Genomic DNA, 20319 nt, shown 5'->3' with positions numbered 1-20319 from the left:
AACCTCACCCACACCAGAAACACTCCCCAGGGACCCACAATAGCCCCTCCAATATCCACGCTTCCTTTCCCTAATTACCCTCTGCACCACTACCTTAGCCTTTTTATATGCCACCAAATCCACCAACATTCCTGATCTCACCGCCCTGGCCCTAGCCTTCTTACGCGCCGCCACAGCCCTCGAACATTCCACCGACCACCAAGGAACTTCGACCTTCCCACCCTTCCCCCTCTCAATCTCTGGAACTGCCGCCACAGACGCTGCTCTCATTCCCTGCACCAGATGCTCATTCCATTCATCCACCCCCCCATCCCTACCTCGGGGAACAATCAATTCCCGACACACTCCCTTATACATCTCCCAATCAGCCTTCCTAAAATTCAACCGGCTCCCAGACATCCGTGGCCTGATCCCTACCTCACCCCTCAAGGTCATCAAAATACCAGAATGGACGCTCCCCATATCCCCATCCTCACGCACCTCCCAATCACATTCTCCCACAATCGCAGCAGACACCCAGGTCAAATCCAAACACGTCAACTTCCCAGTCCTCACATCCAACCGCGTACCCGAACCATCATTCAGCAAAAACAGACACAATTCATCCGCCATGTCCTCCAACAGATCCCCATTCGCATCTGTCCGATCACTACCCCACAACGTGCTGGCACTGTTAAAATCACCACACAAAACACAAGGTCCCACATGTCCCCTTATCACTCCAGACAGCACACCCACCTCCACCACCTCACACGGATTATAATAATTTAACACCAATACTTCCGATCCCCCTCCCCGAATCCCCGCCCCGACAGCCTCCACTGCTCTATCCACCACAATCTCTCTTGCAACCAACCCCTTCCGAACTGCCAGACCAACACCCCCCCTTTCCCCTCCACCCTATCCTTACAAAACAACTCAAAACCCGGGATCACAAACCTCAGATCACCCCTTAACCACATCTCCTGAATACAAACCACATCAACATTCAATTCCCCACACAGCACTGCTTTCAACTCCTGCCCATTCCTCAACAAACTCCTCGTGTTCCACTTCAAAATCCTCAGGCCGACACCCCACTCTGCTTCCGGAATTTAGTAACTATCCTAAACACATCCTTATCCAACACATCCACAACACTCAAAAACCTCCTGCCCGCTTCCACCACTCCTTTCGTAAGATCCGACATACTGACAGATAAATTCCCCTAAACCAGCTCTAGCACACTCACCATAAAGCACATAAACTCAGTTTTCGGGACAACCACCATTTCCACGCCTTTCACCTCACCCACCTTACTCTTCCTTCCCACAGTCTCATCCACCACCGGCTCCCTCCAACACGCCTCACTCACCACCCATACCGGTTTCACCTTTGCCACAGCCTCTGCATAAGACAAACCTTCCGCCACCCTCACCTGCACCACCTCTCTCGCCACCCTGTGGCTCTCACACCCCCTAAACGCAGTCGAGTGTGCTCCCCCACAATTCACACACTTCTCCGGGGTCTCCATCTTGCATTCCTTAATATCGTGATCTCCTCCACACCTCCCACAATGCCTCTCATTCCTGCACACTCTCACCACATGTCCAAACTGCAGACACTTATAACACCTCAACGGCATTACCACATAAACTTTCACACGGAACCTCTGATAACCCATCTCCACCACCTCTGGGCACTCCGTTCTCGCAAACCTCACTGCCACAGTCGTAGACACCACATCCCCATGTGCATCTCTCCTCCCCAACCTCCACACCTCCACCACCCCCACACCTGCCAGCTGCTCCTCCACCTCAGACATATTCACAGACACTGGCACTCCATACAGCACCCCCTTACACGACACACCACTTTGGTCAAACACTCGCACCGCATGCCTACCCAGACAGCATACCTCCAGAATCTTAGCCTTACTATCAGCATCCGTTCCCTCCACCAACAACCGGCCCCCAGCTACCACTAGCACCCGAGTAACATCCCCCACAGCCGCCTTCACCCATCTAGCAATCTCCATCGGATTCTCCCCCAGAAACGTCTTCTCGCGATTATCAGGCTTCAACACCACCTTCCACACACTGTCACACTGCATCTTCTCCTCCCCAGACACACCGCTCCCTGAGGCTTCCAGCCCCTCCAAAGCGCACTTTTCCTGGGTCCCCGACCCAGAGTTGCCCCGTTCCAGCCCCCCTCCATCACTCCTCTGTGGAGACCTGCCACGATCTAGCCCCTCACTTCTCTCCTTCCCCCCTCCACAGATGTAGATTTCACAATCTGCGTCTTCCCCATCTTCTCCCCCTACTTCACCTCCCCCTTCTTCTCAGCCTTCTCACTCCCCTTTGATTTCCTTCCCATTTCCTCCATGCACACTCACCCCCTGCACCCGCCTGGAGAGTCTGCTCTGCCTCCTCTAGCCCAGCACCATCCACCCAGACACTGCTCCGCCCTGCCTGAGTCCGCCTCACCAACGTCATTCAACGCGCCGACCATGCGCATTCACTTCGCCTGCCGCAGCCTTGCTCTCCACTGACGGAAGTCTCTCCAGCGATCAATTTTAGCGCCACGTCGGAGTAGCTGCGTTGCCTTCCGGTTCTCCCTCTGTCTCAGATAACCTCCACCTGCCCCCTTTCTATCTCTGCTTTCGGTTCTCCCTCTGTCTCAGATCACCTCCACCTGCCCCCTTTCTATCTCTGCTTTCGGTTCTCCCTCTGTCTCAGATCACCTCCACCTGCCCCCTTTCTATCTCTGCTTCCGGTTCTCCCTCTGTCTCAGATCACCTCCACCTGCTCCCTTTCTATTTCTGCTTCCGGTTCTCCCTCTGTCTCAGATCACCTGCAGCTGCCCCCTTTCTATCTCTGCTTTCGGTTCTCCCTCTGTCTCAGATCGCCTCCACCTGCCCCCTTTCTATCTCTGCTTTCGGTTCTCCCTCTGTCTCGTATCACCTCCACCTGCCCCCTTTCTATCTCTGCTTTCGGTTCTCCCTCTGTCTCAGATCGCCTCCACCTGCCCCCTTTCTATCTCTGCTTTCGGTTCTACCTCTGTCTCAGATCACCTCCACCTGCCCCCTTTCTATCTCTGCTTCCGGTTCTCCCTCTGTCTCAGATCACCTCCACCTGCCCCCTTTCTATCTCTGCTTCCGGTTCTCCCTCTGTCTCAGATCACCTGCAGCTGCCCCCTTTCTATCTCTGCTTTCGGTTCTCCCTCTGTCTCAGATCGCCTCCACCTGCCCCCTTTCTATCTCTGCTTTCGGTTCTCCCTCTGTCTCGTATCACCTCCACCTGCCCCCTTCCTATCTCTGCTTTCGGTTCTCCCGCTGTCTCAGATCCCCTCCACCTGCCCCTTTTCTGTCTCTGCTTTCGGTTCTCCCTCTGTCTCAGATTACTTCCACCTGCCCCCGTTCTATCTCTGCTTTCAGTTCTCCCTCTGATTTCTATAAACTTTCCTATACGCGCATCTTGAGTGTTTGCTAATACCAGAAGCATCAATTGTTCTCTTAACTGTAAATAAGTTGTACCCATCCAATTGGGTGGCAAAGGTGTAAATATATTTCGACTAAGTCTCCAGTTAGCGCCTAGAAACACTTGTGTACAGGCACGTTATAAATGTCATATCATATCATATCATTTACTTTTTGATCTTTTTTCTGGTCTTATCACCTTTGAAGAAAGCTAATAAACATAACAAGGAAACATCTTTTCTCCCATTCCCTTTAAAGACAATTTCACTTCTACGGCCTCCATGGCATTGTGGCCTCACCAGAATTAGAGTATTTATGTACTGTTTCAAAGCTCCTAAATGATCCAAAGTCACGCGTTGCGCATTACGCATTACGCGTGACACGTGCCGGGTGATGCCTTAATTGCATTCTGGGACTTGTAGTTTTGTTGTTCCCATCATAAGTTTGGGCCTTCAATTCCCAGCATGCAAAGTTAAAAGCCAGGACTGGCGTAAGGTGTCTCCTAGGACATTGGGCGACATGGCAGCTATGCATTTACAGGAGTGGCAGGAGACCATGCAAGCGGCCGCGCTATGAATCCCAGCCGCAGAACACAATATAACTTGTTCTCGGAGCTTTCAACCACTCAAAAGTATAAACGACGGATAGGAAAAATTGCTAAACCGCTGGACTCTTGCCTTTGTTTGCTGGGGGTCTGGCGGCTTTCTAGCTGTTGTTAGAAAGGCAGGCCCACCCAGAATATAGAAGCAGTTCTTAAAAACATCTGCAGCAAGCAAGAGGTAATATTGCAGCAGAAATCGGTATAGTCTGTTGCATGCATGCATAATTGAAATAGTGGCAGGTACCAAAGTAAGTCACAGAATTCCAGTTCAAATTCACATTTGAAAAGGACAAATTTCGCGTTCTATATTGCAAGTGAAAAATCGCTATGAGCTGGGAGGTCCGTAGGGGGGTTTGCAAACTGTGCTTCTTTGTAACTGTCATTTATGCAGAGAGAGAGAGAGAGAGAGAGAAGAGAGAGAGAGAGAGAGAGTGAGTGTTCCATTCATGCCTTATAAATCCCGCAGCTACAGAAAGAAAGAAAGGCAATGAGAGAAAGAGAGAGAGAGAGAGAGAGAGAGAGAGAGAAAAAGAGAGAGAGAGAGAGAGAGAGTGTTCCATTCATGCCTTATAAATCCCGCAGCTACAGAAAGAAAGAAAGGCAATGAGAGAAAGAGAGAGAGAGAGAGAGAGAGAGAGAGAGAGAGAGAGAGTGTTCCATTCATGCCTTATAAATCCCGCAGCTACAGAAAGAAAGAAAGGCAATGAGAGAAAGAGAGAGAGAGAGAGAGATCACAATGCAGCCCTGAAAGAGGCACAGCGCATGCATGCAGTGTGCAGTGCTGGGAAGGGCGGGGCACAGCGCATGCATGCAGTGCTGGGAAGGGCGGGGCACAGCGCATGTATGCAGTGCTGGGAAGGGCGGGGCACAGCGCACGCATGCAGTGCTGGAAGGGCGGGGCACAGCGCATGCATGCAGTGCTGGGAAGGGGCACAGCGCACGCATGCAGTGCTGGGAAGGGCGGGGCACAGCGCACGCATGCAGTGCTGGGAAGGGCGGGGCACAGTGCATGCATGCAGTGCTGGGAAGGGCAGGGCACAGCGCATGTATGCAGTGCTGGGAAGGGCGGGGCACAGCGCACGCATGCAGTGCTGGAAGGGCGGGGCACAGCGCATGCATGCAGTGCTGGGAAGGGGCACAGCGCACGCATGCAGTGCTGGGAAGGGCGGGGCACAGCGCACGCATGCAGTGCTGGGAAGGGCGGGGCACAGTGCATGCATGCAGTGCTGGGAAGGGCGGGGCACAGCGCATGTATGCAGTGCTGGGAAGGGCGGGGCACAGCGCACGCATGCAGTGCTGGGAAGGGCGGGGCACAGCGCATGCATACAGTGCTGGGAAGCGGCACAGCGCATGCATGCAGTGCTGGGAAGGGCGGGGCACAGCGCACGCATGCAGTGCTGGGAAGGGCGGGGCACAGCGCACGCATGCAGTGCTGGGAAGGGCGGGGCACAGCGCATGCATGCAGTGCTGGGAAGGGCGGGGCACAGGGCACGCATGCAGTGCTGGGAAGGGCGGGGCACAGCGCACGCATGCAGTGCTGGGAAGGGCGGGGCACAGCGCATGCATGCAGTGCTGGGAAGGGCGGGGCACAGGGCACACATGCAGTGCTGGGAAGGGCGGGAGAATGAATCTCTGAGTGCTGACATAGGTAAATGGCCGCTGTGCACGGCTCTGAGAGGAAGATCACACCTCTGAGATACTGAGAGAGAGAGATTTTCTGCAATGCTTGCCCGCTGCTCACAGCGTGCGCTCAAGATAAGTCCTTCCAGGTGATGGGACTTCTCAGGTGATGGGACTTCACAGGAGATGGGCCTTCGCAGAAAAGGTGACTAATGCATATGAACACATCCTAGTAGGAATGATTTGGCAAATGTAGTATCAGTTTTGGGACAGATTAGTCGAACCGCAAGTGCACACATGTTTTTGGAGACCGAATTAAGTATGTGGTATTGTTGGAAGCAGATACATGTCCAGGCTACATGGGCCTTGAAGTTCCTTCGGCCGTCTGTATCTTATAATTCATTCTGTTAATACTCCAGACATCCCTGTCATCTAAGAATTTGGGTATTTTGTTGCCATCATTTGCTTCCAGAGCCTTGTCTATCCTCTCCAACGAAAGAAAGACGTGACAGCGCCGTACATGACATGTTAGGGTGACTTGGTGTTGCTCTTCTTCCCACAGGCTCAGTGGCTCCACGGAGCAGAGCACCTCCTCCCGGCTGATCAGGAAACAGAAAAAAAGGCGTCGGAAGCAGCGGATGCGTCAGATCGACCGGGTAAGAGTGCGGGGTTGCCACCAGGCCAGAGCTTCTGAGCCAGTTACCAGCCTGTTTGAAAACTTCCCGATTTGTGTTATAAGCCTTCCGCCTCCGGATATAAAGACTTGATCGATCAAATCCTAGACGGGGAGCTAGTTATATTGCGCTCCTACACCTTGCTCCCATGTGAATTGTTCGTGGGACCTACAGCCACCTTGTGACTTGACCAATCCTAAGCCATTACATGGAGAAATGGAGAAAATGGTAGCCATTCAGTGCTATGCATGCATATCCCTCCCAGTTCCGGATTTCCCCTGATGGCTGTGGATTGATAGTTGCTTTGGCCCCCATCATCTGGGCTCAGAGGTGTCTCTGGTGGCATTTGAGGGGTGATGTACTTCTTTGGTGACGTTTATCCAGCCTCTGTTGTGTCAATCGATTGTCACATTATATTGATGTCATCTAATTTGGTACTTCTAAGAACGCTTTTTTTTTATCTCCATCCCTTGTCATATTAACCAGCCATGACATTACAGTCCTGTATACCCTTACAAAAACGTGGTTGAAAGTTAGTGGTTTTCTTCTGCCCATCAGATTATCCTTATCTTGATTATGTGGCATTTAAGTGATTTAAAACTGCCCGCAAAAGCACCCGCCTGAAAGGTCGTGGGTTCATTCAACCCGGAGTCATCTGGGCGTCCAAAACGTCTAAACTAAAGTGCCATCAACCACTTCATTTCCAACCAATACAACATCCTCCCAGCAGAGAGCTTAGTATTCAGCTTGTCACTTTTTCTTTTGTATAGAAAGGTAAAGACTAGTAGTAATGTTTTATTATTGTTTTGTAAAGAAAAGGTTAAGACAGGCATTGAACTGTAATGAGCTGCACTGGGATCCTTTGTAGAACAGTGTAATATAAAAATGCTGTAATGTTAGAAATATCTGAATGGGAGGACCTGGCTGTGTCTAGCAAATCTAAGACAATTAGCTTTGCCAATGGGTCTAGGACCTGGGGCTCAGTGCTTCTTGAGTTTTGTGGGTGGAGGAGGCAGCAGAAGGATGGAACGCGGACCCTAAATGAATCGAGTATTCTCGCTGTAAAGTCGTTTGCTCTGCTGGATTGCTACACCCCGAAGTTTAAAGAGGTGCCCCCTAAATGCCTTCTTTTCTTCCATGTTTCCTGCAGTCCTCTTCGTTCAGCAGCATCACTGACTCCACCATGTCCCTGAACATCATCACGGTCACGCTCAATATGGGTAAGGACCGGGCACCCGGGGGGCGGGGCAATTTGTTTTGGGTGGGTTGATACCCATAGCTTTGGATGGGTGCGCAGACATCTGCATGCATCAGAACGTTTGCAGAGTGGAGCCTTTCCATCGCACCAGATGTTTGGAGCACGCCCATTGTAATGAACGCTTTGTATATATGATCCTGAAAGGTAGTTACGGGGTTTCCCGTCGTCTTTACTGCACAAGGAAAGGGTCGTTCCAGTCCCCAGGCTTCTCTGTATGGCAGTGGGGTGACGGCTGTCCTTGAAAGAATGGTGATTCCATTGCACTGGAAATGAGTGGCTGCCGTTCATGCTCTAGGTGTGTTACTCTAAATGTGGACTCCCCACGCATTTTGGAACACTTCTCCCATGATCTGTCACCATCAACAGTGCTGGCTGGGGCTGATGGGAGTTGTAGTCAAAAACGCATGTGGAGTTTTCAGACCCTCCGCTCCAAATCATTGGCATACGATGACTGATACATATGGAAGCAGTGCGAGTGCACTGCAGCGTACTCCAGTGCATAGGGAAGGAGTGGGCCTCGTGCATAGAGTTGAGGTTTGTCTACTGTTTTTGAGTAAGAATTCTGTCTCCACTGCATGGGAATGGGGTGACTAAAATGCACACAGTTCTGTCTGGGATAGCGGTGGGGCTACTTTACTGCTCCTGGAGTATTTGTGAGTCCATTTTTTAGGGTCAAGGTGTGACTTTTACTACATGAGGTGGTAAACATCCATGATGAGGATCACGTGTGATTGCAGCGTGTTGGCTAACATTGCGTACGAGAGAGGCTATGCTTTAAAACATAAAGCACACGCTACTATATCACCAGAGTGCTTCAGGCAACAGAACCCATGGGATCTGAAAGCATTTCATAAAATGGTGTAAGAGTAACATAGCAAGAAAAGGTGCAGGTTGAAAGAAATAGTTCACAGCAGAAATCAGTCTCTTGCCTTTTCCCTCTCTCCCCATTAACCCAACCCATCCCCATCTTTCACATCTGCCAGAGCACCTCGAGACCGTGCAAATGGCATTGGTACATGGCATGAATCCAGGTCACATCGCAGAACATGCATGATTACCAGTGACTCAGAATACCATCTGCAAAGTCACGCTTATCTTCCCTCCCTTGGCAAAAGCAACCAATTTGCTGAGGACAATTTATAACACGCAACCAGAAAACAGATCTTGAGGTACTTGGAAACAGGGGTAGACTGGGAACCGAAAGAGGCCCTGGAAATAATGTTCAAAATGGCCCCAGATTACACATTTTTGGCAATCCCAACCCTTTTCCTATGAGAACATTTGGAAATACCTACACAAAAGAGGCCCTGGGTGCAGAGGCCTACCAGGAAGTCTCCAGAGTTCCCTGTAGGCCAGTCCACCCCTGCTTTGAAACAGGTGAAACGCTGCAACAATCAGAAGAATTGCTCTTCTCCTTCAAAAATTAGATGTCAAAATTGTGAAATAGCTCAGAAGGACACCCTTACCCGCTTCCCATAATTCCCCTAAGTCAAGCCTTGTTTACATTGCACCACTAATCCTGTCTTGGATCCTCTGCTCCACAGAGCCAGCTAGAGTACCACACCTGCCCACACTGCCATGCCAGGAACGCTTCCGGAAAGTGCAAATGAACACTCTCAAGTCATGCTTCCCCTTCCCTGGCTGCCCTAATATGGACGCTGCTCTCCCCTTCATCAAGAAGTCCGGTGCAGATCCTAACTCTCCCGCCAACTACCGTCCTGTCTCACTACTCCACAGGTCCTTGAGAACATAGTATTCATGTGCATCACCCACCACCTTGACAGCACTGATCTAGGCGACCCTATCCAATCTGGCTTTCATTCCCTTTAGCGAACTAAGACAGCGTTCAGGAACATTTCCAACTTCATAATCGTTGCCCACCACTCTAAACTCGCTGTTCTCATTTGTCCAGATCTCTCTGCTACCTTTGACCCTGTCAAACCCTTCTCTCTTCTCTCCACCCTCTCTGTCCTGGGATTCTGTGACTGCTCTTTACAGGATGTCCTTCTAATTATCTGATTTCATCGTCAAAAAATCCTAGAACTTTGTCATCTTTCCTCACTCAGTTTAATGACTTTTAACTTCTTGCCTTCTAACATACAAAGACTCTGCAGCCCTCCATTCTCTCAAAGGCTCATATAAATCTCAACTTCTTAATTCTGAAAGCCATTCCCCTCCTGCTGCTCCCATGGCTCCTAATCAATCTCCTTTCACCACTTTCCCTCCCTGCCAAAACCAATGCTCTCTCGTATCCTCACTCTGCATCCTGGCCAATCACATCTCCCCCGACCACTCCCTTGCTCCCTTGGTTTCTTCTCTACCCCCTTCTTCCCACATCAGTAGCTGTAGATTTATTCTCTCATACAGCATGTACATTTTTGCAAGACCTTTTTGTCCAGAAGGTGATGTTCTCAAGGTGTACCACAGCAATAAACATCATTACACTACTTACTTGCTGAAATGCTCCATTTCATATGCGCCAGTTCCCAGGGTCTTCAAAAGTCCTATAATTACTCCTCCATAAAAAAAAACATAAACCTTAAGGAGCCAGCAAGCCATTGGTGAATCTCTAATCTCCCCTTTCCACCAAAATCTTTGAAGGTGAGAATATTAGTCAATGCAAAATGTAGTGTATTCTTTCCCCTCCTTCCTGACTGTTATTCAGGCTTTAGTCCAGCCAGGGAAGCCAAAATCACTTGATTGCGCCAGATGTTTTGTGTGTTTCAACTCCCATCAGCCCTAGCAACCATAGTCAGTGATGAGGGACCATGAGGGAGGGATCACAGGAGTTCTGGAGAGCCTCAGGTTGCAGACCCCTGCTTAAGGGAACATTTTCTAACCAACCTAAATAAGGTTCTCCTAATCCTCCTAAATATCCTTGTGGCCTAGGACACTGTGGATCACAGGATTCTTCTTGAACTATGTGAGAAATGGCGCGTGGTATCTGCATTGAACTAGATCAGATCCTTCCTGTCTGTTTGGCGGATATAGTTAAGGATTATCCAGATGTTATCCTCTGTGATGAAGAACTCGTGTGGTGTCGCTCAAGGCTCTGCTCTATCCTTGCTGCTTTTCAGCATGAGCCCACTGGCTTGGTTGATCTTGCATGTCAAGCTCCAGCTGGATCAACTGGGACCTTTCCTTCAACCCACAATTAACCACAGCTTTAAAAAGCAGAAGCTTCCACCTCATACTGAGAACTGAACACTATTACTGACAGCGCCTCGCTACACGTACCGAAATAATATGAAAACCTCTACGCTTCTGCCTCGAAAAACACATTGGACCGTAACTTGCAGGTTGTGCTCAACATCATTCCCTGTTTATTTCCTCCTCTGTGAGCCACTTCCTAACATCCCCTATCTTTCAGCTTCCACCAACATTCCGAACACAAACACCCTGCACGTGCTATGGCTATTCTAAAACTGAGTGCTGTCAAGTGGCTGCCTTACAAAACACCTAAATAGACCGATATAAATAAATAACGTATAAGTCACTGGAAATACATGTAGGACTTGTGCTCCCTTGTGGTTGCCCCACTGACACACACTGTTCTGTAGTTAGTCAGATACCTTTACCTCGCTTATCTTCCATTGATCAAGTATACATTAGTATGTTTACCAAGACACTGTTTCCAGGCTGTAAATTGAGAATTTGCTATTAACCTATGTATAGACCCTTCTGCTTAAATGTCAGGCTGTGTCTGCTCTTTTGTGGACATACCCTGTACTTTTATCTGGAATTGCATTGGCACTTACAGGAAGTATGGGAGTTGTATTGGTTTTGTGTGGATATTCCGACTACACACCGTTATCCCTTGTGGCCGAAATGACTCTATAGATTGGATACAATCAGTGCTTATGTGTTTAATCTTTGTTTCGTGTGATAGAATGTATCTCATTGTCCTGGTGGGGCCTGTCCCCCTTCTTATATCTCCTGCAGAGAAGTATAACTTTTTGGGCATCAGCATTGTGGGACAGAGCAACGACCGAGGCGATGGCGGGATCTACATCGGCTCCATCATGAAGGGTGGAGCTGTGGCAGCAGATGGCCGGATCGAACCCGGAGACATGCTCTTGCAGGTCCGTTCTCCCTGCAGGAATCCAAGGGGTGTCTCAGAAACCACTGCGGGAACTCAGCCGAGGAATACCATTCACTCTGGGAAGGGAGCGAGGGAGGGGAATGCCAGGCGCCGCTGGGCTGTAGGGAGAGGTGCTGAGAGATCCCCTGCCTTATTGTCTGTAGAACATCACCTGCAACTGATTGAACGCGGGAATGTGGGCAGGGACTCTTTTTTTTCACACGTTTGCCTTTGTAACTAGAGGGGCGCAGAACAAACAGCGCGCGTTCTTTCATATCCAGCATCACTTGGACCTGATAGAAAGGTCTGTCCTCACATCCTGCTCTTTCAAGAAGAAATGCTTCCCCTGCAAAGAACAAGAGGCTGGGAATTAGGGAGCAGGTTGTGTGTTTAGGCATCAGGCGGCTTCCCTTCAGGTCTCACTGCTGGTATAGTCAGCTGGGCACAGAGCACTGTTTCAGAACCAGAATGGAAAAAGGACTGGGGGAGACACGAAGGAGTAATCTGGGGGGTGAGGGCATAGATGACGCAGAAGACTAAGCAGCACACCCTGTGGCAGAAGGCACGGACCAATGGGGCAGCGGGGCACTTATATGTTGCTAAGATGTCTTTGAGATTTCCGACAGCCACATCTATTATTTTATTGAAAATGTTCCCGTTTCCAAAATGTTTTTCTTTTTTTCTCTGTTGTTCTGCAAACGGTGAAATTGTGTTGCTTATTTTAATTCTTTTTTGATTCTTTAGCTCAAGTAGATTGTCGCCCAGGGGTGTTGCTAGGTCCAGAAAAGATCCGGGGCTAAGCTAATGTCGGGACTGGCGGGACTCGGGGCTAGCTAGCATTCTGGTTGTAGCACCTGAGCTTCTATGCGGGGCTACAACCAAATGACCTGGGGCTATAGCCCCCTCAGCCCGCCCCCCCCCCAGCAACGCCTCTGTTGTCACCTGTCCATTCCTCTTAGACATTCAAGCGTAATGAGCTGGCAAGCCCCGGGACCGCACTGATTAAACAATCATGCTTTGCACGAGCGAACAACACGGTGATGAATAAAACGTTGCTAGAATCTGAACTTCTTTTATATATGGGATAAAGTACCCCTAACAATGTGACATTGGGACTGTGGATATCACAGAGAAATTACATTACAGCATAGCAGTGTTGTCCAACTCCAGGCCTCGAGGCCCAGATACATGCCGGGTTTTCAGCATATCCCTCTTTAATATTCATGCAATACATTTGTATACAATGATTCTAAATGTATGCAAATTGTTCCTCATGCATATTAATGAGGGATATCCTGAAAACCCCTCAGGATTCCAGCCTTTGAAGCCGGGAGTAGGACAAACTGGCATAGAGGCTTTCGGCCACATTCACGATGACTTCATGAGGGCACGGAACTGCACGATGTTGACTTTTAATAAACTTTTAAAAGCAGTGCTCTGAACATTTTATTCCTTATAATACAAGGGCAGCCGCCTACACCTTTAATAACACCCTGTCTCCTGCTCCATCTGATGCAAGATATCTTTAAATTGTGCTTCTGCAAAACACGGGTGAAAATTGCACTGCAGCGAAAAACACACCAATGCCCAGCTTCTATTTTTAGAAGTGTAATAAAATGTAATTTAAAATTCGGCTTTTGTTGTTTAAAGGATGGATAACACGCACACAGAACTCTGCTCACCTGCACATTCTCCTATCGTCTCTTTGGCTAATGACTCGGCCTAATCAGAGAAAATTAGCTCAAAGTCAGGCCTTCCAGAATATTGCAGCATGAAATATTTTGTGGCATAAAGGCAAGTTTTTCAGCACAAAAACAAAATTTCATTTATTGCGGCATTTTTGCCTGATTAAGAAGCACTGCAAAATACTGAAATAATTTTGTGCTGCAAATTTCATGGCACAATATCCCAGAGGGTCTGCAAAATAGTGAAATCCACAAAGCTTCTTTGCATTTGGTGAAGTGCATAAGTACCAGGGGGTGTGCTGTGCAGGGGGGCGCCTTTCATGCAGGAGACAATGCAACGCCACAGCCCAAGTGTAAAAAGTTATTCTAGTTGAGTAGTGATGTCATTTTCTTTTTGCAGGCTCTAATCGCATTATGCTCTGGTGTGTATACAGATAGCTATGCTAAATTGAAGCATGCACTATTTTAAAAAGTTTCGTTTTTTATCAGCATAGTCTGTCAAAATATGCAACAGCGGCTTGGAGAGGAACAGCTGTTGATGAACAAACATATTAGTGCTTGATAGCAGGTCAAAGGGGCCAATCCCAACTCCCCTTTTGCGTTTCCGGTGGCCCTTGTGTAACCACGTGCACTTTTCAAGGGCAACCTATGAAAGGCGTCTGGGCAAGTGTACATCTGGGCATGTCTTGCCACTTAGTCTGGCTTTGCCATGGTGTAAAGTGATGGATGGCACATCATTACCCACTAACAAACTCCCAACCACCGCCCATTGAGGATCCGCCAGAGCGCCATGCATCCAAGCAAATGGCGACAGTGTGCAGTACAAGAACCTTTAACATAACATAACATTAATCATATCCACTGGCAATTGCTTTGGGCAGCATTCCATGCCACAGTTTTTCAGTCTTCAGTTCATTGCAACATAGCAAACAAATATGCACCGCATACAACTAAAAACCTTACGTTACATTCCATCACCACGTGACCCCATTACACCAGGTTGCATGTTTTGGCCTCATTGGGTGTCATCGGTGTGGTGTAGCCTGAGACTCTGGGCACACCATGCCTGGGGCCCACAGCAAGCACAGCAGGACCATGTGCATTCATTTACATTTTTCGTCTGTATTTGTATTTTATTTGTAATTCATTTAGCGTTTTACACCAAAGCGCTGAACAAAAACAAGACGCTTTACAGTACAATAAAATGCAATTTTAAAAAACGAACAAAAAGTAGTCATAGTTGATCATGTAGATGAAGAAGCAGATTCTTAAGGGTGGTACAAAATAAAGAGTAAGAAGTTACAGGGCAGAGAAAGAGCATTCCAGTGACATGTAATATGTAATTGGTCTTTTATAACACGCTTAATACCTGGAGATTTCTAAGCGTGGACCTGGGGAGCGAACCTGTGTTGCTCGGTGTCATCGTGCTTCCAAAACAAGCACGTTGCCCCTGAGCTATCCTCCGGAGACATAGAGCCAGCAAAGTGAAAGAGATACATGATCTATTCAGACAGATGTGGTACCAGGTTCTGCAAAGAAAATAGCACTTGGAACTCTGAAATACCCGCAGGGTGCCACTCAATAGCCGTGGGTGGACACAGTTTCTTGCAGAAGAAGGAATGCCCTGTCCATGGGTAAAGCATGGCACTGGCACTATACATCAAATGTTTCCAAGATGAAGATCCACCAGCTAGGAGCTGCCACAGATCACCCTGCGACTTCAGGTTACCAGGATCGAACTGGGATTAAAAATAGGGCCAGGCACCAATAAAAAATGGCGCAAATTATAACTCACTTTTCATTATTCTTTGTTGAAAACGATTTCAGTAGTACCTTGGGCCTTTTTTGACAACATGTATAGCAAATTGTGCAGTTTAGTGCATATTGGGTCAATAACATTGGTCAACATTACGAGCTGCACAATGCATTAATTTAACAAGGTGGCATTAATGGTCCTAGAACCGTGGCCTACACTTGCTAGATGGCCCGCCGGCCCTTCGGCCCTTCGGGCGTTGCCTTATTACCCTAGAGCCCAGTGCCAGCCTGTGATTTACCCAAGCACGGTTTATAATTTACCAAGTAACTGCACCCCAATCTGGCCACTAGACCCTCTAAAACCTTGAGTGGGCCCTGGACATCCCAGCAAAGATGTCACCCCCTGCCTCGCTCTACAGATAGGTTTTAGGATAGAGAGCTACCGAAGGGGGCGTGGTGGTCTTGTCTGTTACAGAGTAAAACAAATCTATTTCACTGAAACTACCCAATAGAGGATATTAAGCAAAAGAGAAGCCCAATCTGATAAAGAAAGAAGCAATTCCGCTTGTGTGGCTTGGGAAGTTCATTTTAACCTCCAGAGTTGCACATTTTTTCCATTAGTGTTGCTCTGTGGGAGCCCCTTCCTTCTGCCCCAGCCCAGACGTGCCTTTCTTTAATTCCCACCCGCTTCAGATAACACATCCCTTGGTGCTCCAGCCTCTTCCGCTCTGATCCCTCCTGGACTGGTCTCCTGATGTCTCTCCCTGTCTTCCAGGTGAATGAAGTCAATTTTGAAAACATGACAAACGATGACGCCGTCAGAGTGTTACGAGAAATCGTCTCCAAGCCGGGGTGAGTGGATCCTACCTTGCTTAACTATGTCAATCTGGTCCTTTGCACTGGTGCGCGCTCTGCGCTGTTGCGTCCTGCCTATTCGTCTGCTGTGCCCGCGCTGCTTCTCACCCGCATCTCTGCAATATGGCCTGTAAGGCGTACCCAACCTTACATTACATGGTTTCTCCTTTGAAAGACTTCCACCTCTACTTTACTTCTATTACACTTGTTCTCACTCTCAGCTCCTTGAAACAGTCTGACAGTGGTGTGAAGCACTATATATGCAGCAAACATAAGATAACATGATGTTGTCTCTTTGCATCTGCTTCTCGCTCTCTCTACTCATCCTTCCATTCTTTTTCTCAGGCTCAGCACTTTGAAACCACATAACACCGGGGTAAACTGCTTCATGCAACCAACGTAACTTTATGATCGCTCTCCCTCTGTCTCCATCTCTCTCTCTCTCTCTCTCTCTCTGTCTCTCTCTGTCTCTCTCTCTCTCTCTCTCTCTCTCTCTTTCTCTCTCTATTTCTCCTATCGCTCTTCTCACTCAGCACAGCCCTTTGAAACTCCCTGACAGAGCTGTGAAGAGCTATTCATACAATCAACAAATGATGTTGCCCCTTTCCCCTCTGATAACCCCTCTCTTCCATTCTTCTCTTTACCCTCAGCACTTGGAAGCCCCTTGACAGGGCTATACACGCAACCAAGATAATATACTATTGTGCTCTCTCTGTTTTTCTCCTTAGACTCTTCTCCTCACGCACAGCACTTTCCTTTGTTTGGACAGCAATGTAAAGCGCTACACAAACACAGTGTAATCTTCCAAAATCACTAACATTTCAGACAAGATTTGATGGCAAGCGAAAGCATATTTTTAGGCAGAACATTTCTCACTGCATGCCCTGAGGTGTAGTTGCATCTTTTGGTTTTCTGCACCTTTTTGCTCCGAAGATTCACAAGTCCTGTACAGAATGGTGTTCCTTTTCACAATTGTCCTGTACATTTTGGGAATCCTTCACACTTGGGATCCAGGAGATGTCAAATAAATCCACCTTATGGAAACAATGTACAATCTGGCTCTTGCCCCGGCTCTCTCTGCCCACTACTCCTCTCTGACTGACAGAGAGCGTGCTCCCTATTGATGTAGATGTGCTTTACAAGGTCCACGTCAGGTGTAGTCCTGATTAAAATTGATTTGGTAACACTTTGAAACCTCTGAATTTCCAGTGAGCTGAAGTGCCTCTGATCCAGGAAGCTTTTGACTGTGTCATACCCGAAAACCTTTCAGCAAGAGGGTAACGTTGAGGGTACATACTATCATCTGACAGAGTGCCCGAAAACCTCACTCATTCTCTTGGGGGGATCTGCACGGCGGAAAATTTGCATAGGATAGTGGGACAGGTTTTCTTCCAAAGACATTTCCAACACTTTCTAAATGATATGATAGGTTATTTATAACGCGCTTAAAACCCAAAGGTTTATAAGCTTGGACCTGGGGATCGAACCTGTGTTGCTCCGTGTTATTTTGCTTCCAAGGCGAGCACATTGCCCCTGAGCTATCCTCCAGAGAATATGTAAAGTGTGGGCGGAATGCGCACCAGAAATCAGTCACGCTAGAAATATCCTTTTTTTAAGTTTTCAGTGCTCGAAATCTAAAAGAAAATGCCCTGTATGTGAAATATCTTGCATCATGCCCACCCATACCACAACTGCGATATTCGAAAATGTCTTCCGCTCCAACTGTTGTGATCAGACCGATGGTGGGAAGAAAAAACTTTCTAAAGGCATGGACACTGAAGGGCAGAATGAGTACCTGCTGATTTAGGCCCTGATTCCTGGAATTATTTGCAGGTAAAACAGGGACTTGCGTCCCATTTGGCCTTTAAATCCGTGTTCGACGAATGGGGATTTGTGGGCAGAATGGCAAGTAAATCCCTGTTTTGCAAGCAAATAATTTAATGAATCAGGGCCTTAGGTTAGAGATAACATGACAGTAACACTCCTGTGTATGCTACTTTTTCCATGGACTTAAACAACTTCTAATACTTCAGACCAATCACTACATGGCAGGATATGCATTGGATCTGACTCTCAACAGATACAAGCCTTCTAAAAGACTATTACTTGGTTAGCAATGTTTGTCATGTTTTCCAGTGCGAGGGGATTTTACTCTTGAAGTAGTACTTTTACTGTTTCCAGTAAGATGCCTTTCCACACTAAAAATAAAAACAAATTCAGTTTCCACTATGGAGGGGATAGGGGGAAGTCACGCTAGAAATGTAATGAATACTATTTGAGGCATGAACAGCTGCTCAGGCAATATAAACAGAAAAAATACTAATTTGTAACCTTTGTGATTGGGCTAAAATAGTATTGTTTCTTTTGCCATCACGGGTACAACTGGCTGCCATACCACACTTTCATACAGAACATGATGTGTAGCCTGGTTTCAGCAGGCCTAGTCAATTGTGAAGAGCCAAATTCACCTTTGCTTTCTGGTTATTTATTCTGCATGCACAATTATAGAATCAAGCTACAAGTGTCAGAATGGAGGGTAAAAACCAGCTTGAAACGTCTATCTTTGAGCTACCGGGTGTTAACCTGCAAGAATATTTTCAAATATAGAGAGGTTTTCTTTGAGTACAAAATGATGAAACAGTGCTGCTGTATGTGATATCGAAGTTAATCGCCTAGTAAAAATGGCATAGGAAACATTTCAGTTGTCATTGTATCCAGGGAAGTTATGGCAGGGTGGTTCCATTGTGCTTTCACTTTTTAATCTTGGACCTCACATGCTCTTATTGAGCCCTACATTGGTGGAATGTTTCCAGGCAAAAGTGCAATTCATCAGAATGCATGGTGGAGGGCAACAGGTTATAATGGCAGTCAGAATTGGTCATCTGCTCCTGGCATTGCTGACCTGAGAGTTTGTAGTTGTAAATGTTTATTTGTAAAGCGCTTATACAAAAGTGAAGTGCTTCAAGGTGGGAAGGGAACAAGGGAATACAGTAGCCATTCTTAGGCCTTGACGTTTCTGAATTATCTAACAAAATTAACTAGCATACTAGGCCTGAGGCATTTCTACTAGTGCAAGTACATGACAGGAGGGAAGGAGAGAGGGGTGGCGGGAGAAGGAAAGAGCATACATTCAATAAACTGCCATACTAGGCCTAACGACTTATCAGATAGTACAAGTGCATGACAAAGAGTGGGGAGGGAGGAGGGGAGAGGGGGAAAAGGACATACAGAACCATAAACTACCGTACTATGCATGGTGACATTCAGATTGATTGATGGTTGGTCATCTTTAATGCGCCTATGCACAAGTGTTTCAGGTGCAACCAAGCAAAGGATCGGAGACAAAGGGAGGACAGGACAAACAATCCTGCTAGGCCTAGTGCATTCAAGGTTGTGCAAGTGCGCATTGGGATGTCATTGGGAGTCACTGGATGCGTGCAGTGACAAGCCAATTTCAATGGAAGTTGCTACATGCGTTAGGGGTCCGCCCATTACACCTCTGAGGTGCACAGGGGCCTAGGGCCACAACGGGGGGAATACTACTATCAGTTTGGCTATTGCCCTGAGACATTCCCCCAGGCTCTGAATGAGCTTGTTGGAGTTTCCATGTTGACCCAGTCCTTGCTGCAGGAACATAATGTCACCATGCCAGTGCAGCATCAGGCAAGGTCAAAGGACAGGAGCTGACTGTTAGCCACCTTCTGTAGCATAATAATCAGGGTCTGTGGACGTTCAGAAACTCAAATACCTGCCAAAAATCTGCAATGCCAGTGCTCAAATCTGGACTCTCTGGGTATTGTCAACTATTATGTGCCATTACCAGGAATTTTGAGAATTTACGATTACGCATAATATCACATTTTGCAGATTTAATCCACAGGTGAAAATTCCACCAGGGCCCACTGTTGCGTAAGGGTATAAATGATCCTGGCCCTCATTACGACCCTGGCGGAAAGTAACTGACCTGACCGCCATAGCGTAAATAGCGTTTCCGCCATTGCACGACGGAGTAAAGTGCGGCTAATTCCGACCCATCAGGCACGAGCACTACGCCATGGCGGAAGTGCAAAGTCCGCGATGGCGGAAATGTCCCCAAAACGCCCCTCACCGCCGTCGTACGGCGCCCTAGGTGCAATTCCGCCACCCATCATAGCGGTCACCGTAATGAGCGGCAATCGGAAAATACGGTGACCGTAAATATACGGAAACGGAAGTATAAACATGGTCCCGGAACGGGAAACAGCACGCCGTACACCTATAAAATCAGAATTCCCACACAACCATTAAAAATACTACCCTGAGACACATCCCAACCCGTCATCCACCCTAGTGA

At 47.8% G+C, this 20319-nt stretch overlaps 1 protein-coding gene across 4 annotated transcripts in view; it reads left to right on the top strand.

The window, feature by feature from the left end:
- DVL1 (dishevelled segment polarity protein 1) overlaps nucleotides 1-20319 on the top strand; it is a 940598-nt gene that overhangs the window by 850940 nt on the left and 69339 nt on the right. For all 4 annotated transcript variants that reach the window (XM_069610109.1, XM_069610108.1, XM_069610110.1 and 1 more), the window contains 4 exons: nucleotides 6241-6334; nucleotides 7503-7572; nucleotides 11553-11692; nucleotides 15907-15983. In XM_069610109.1, coding sequence (XP_069466210.1) covers nucleotides 6241-6334; nucleotides 7503-7572; nucleotides 11553-11692; nucleotides 15907-15983 — 381 coding nt within the window. The remainder of the gene's footprint in view (nucleotides 1-6240; nucleotides 6335-7502; nucleotides 7573-11552; nucleotides 11693-15906; nucleotides 15984-20319) is intronic.

The sequence above is a fragment of the Ambystoma mexicanum genome, chromosome 8 (genome assembly GCF_040938575.1).
Source record: "Ambystoma mexicanum isolate Mex_15411 chromosome 8, UKY_AmexF1_1, whole genome shotgun sequence".
In the NCBI taxonomy this organism is placed as follows: Eukaryota; Metazoa; Chordata; class Amphibia; order Caudata; family Ambystomatidae; genus Ambystoma; species Ambystoma mexicanum.
This window is presented reverse-complemented; position numbering and strand designations above follow the sequence as displayed.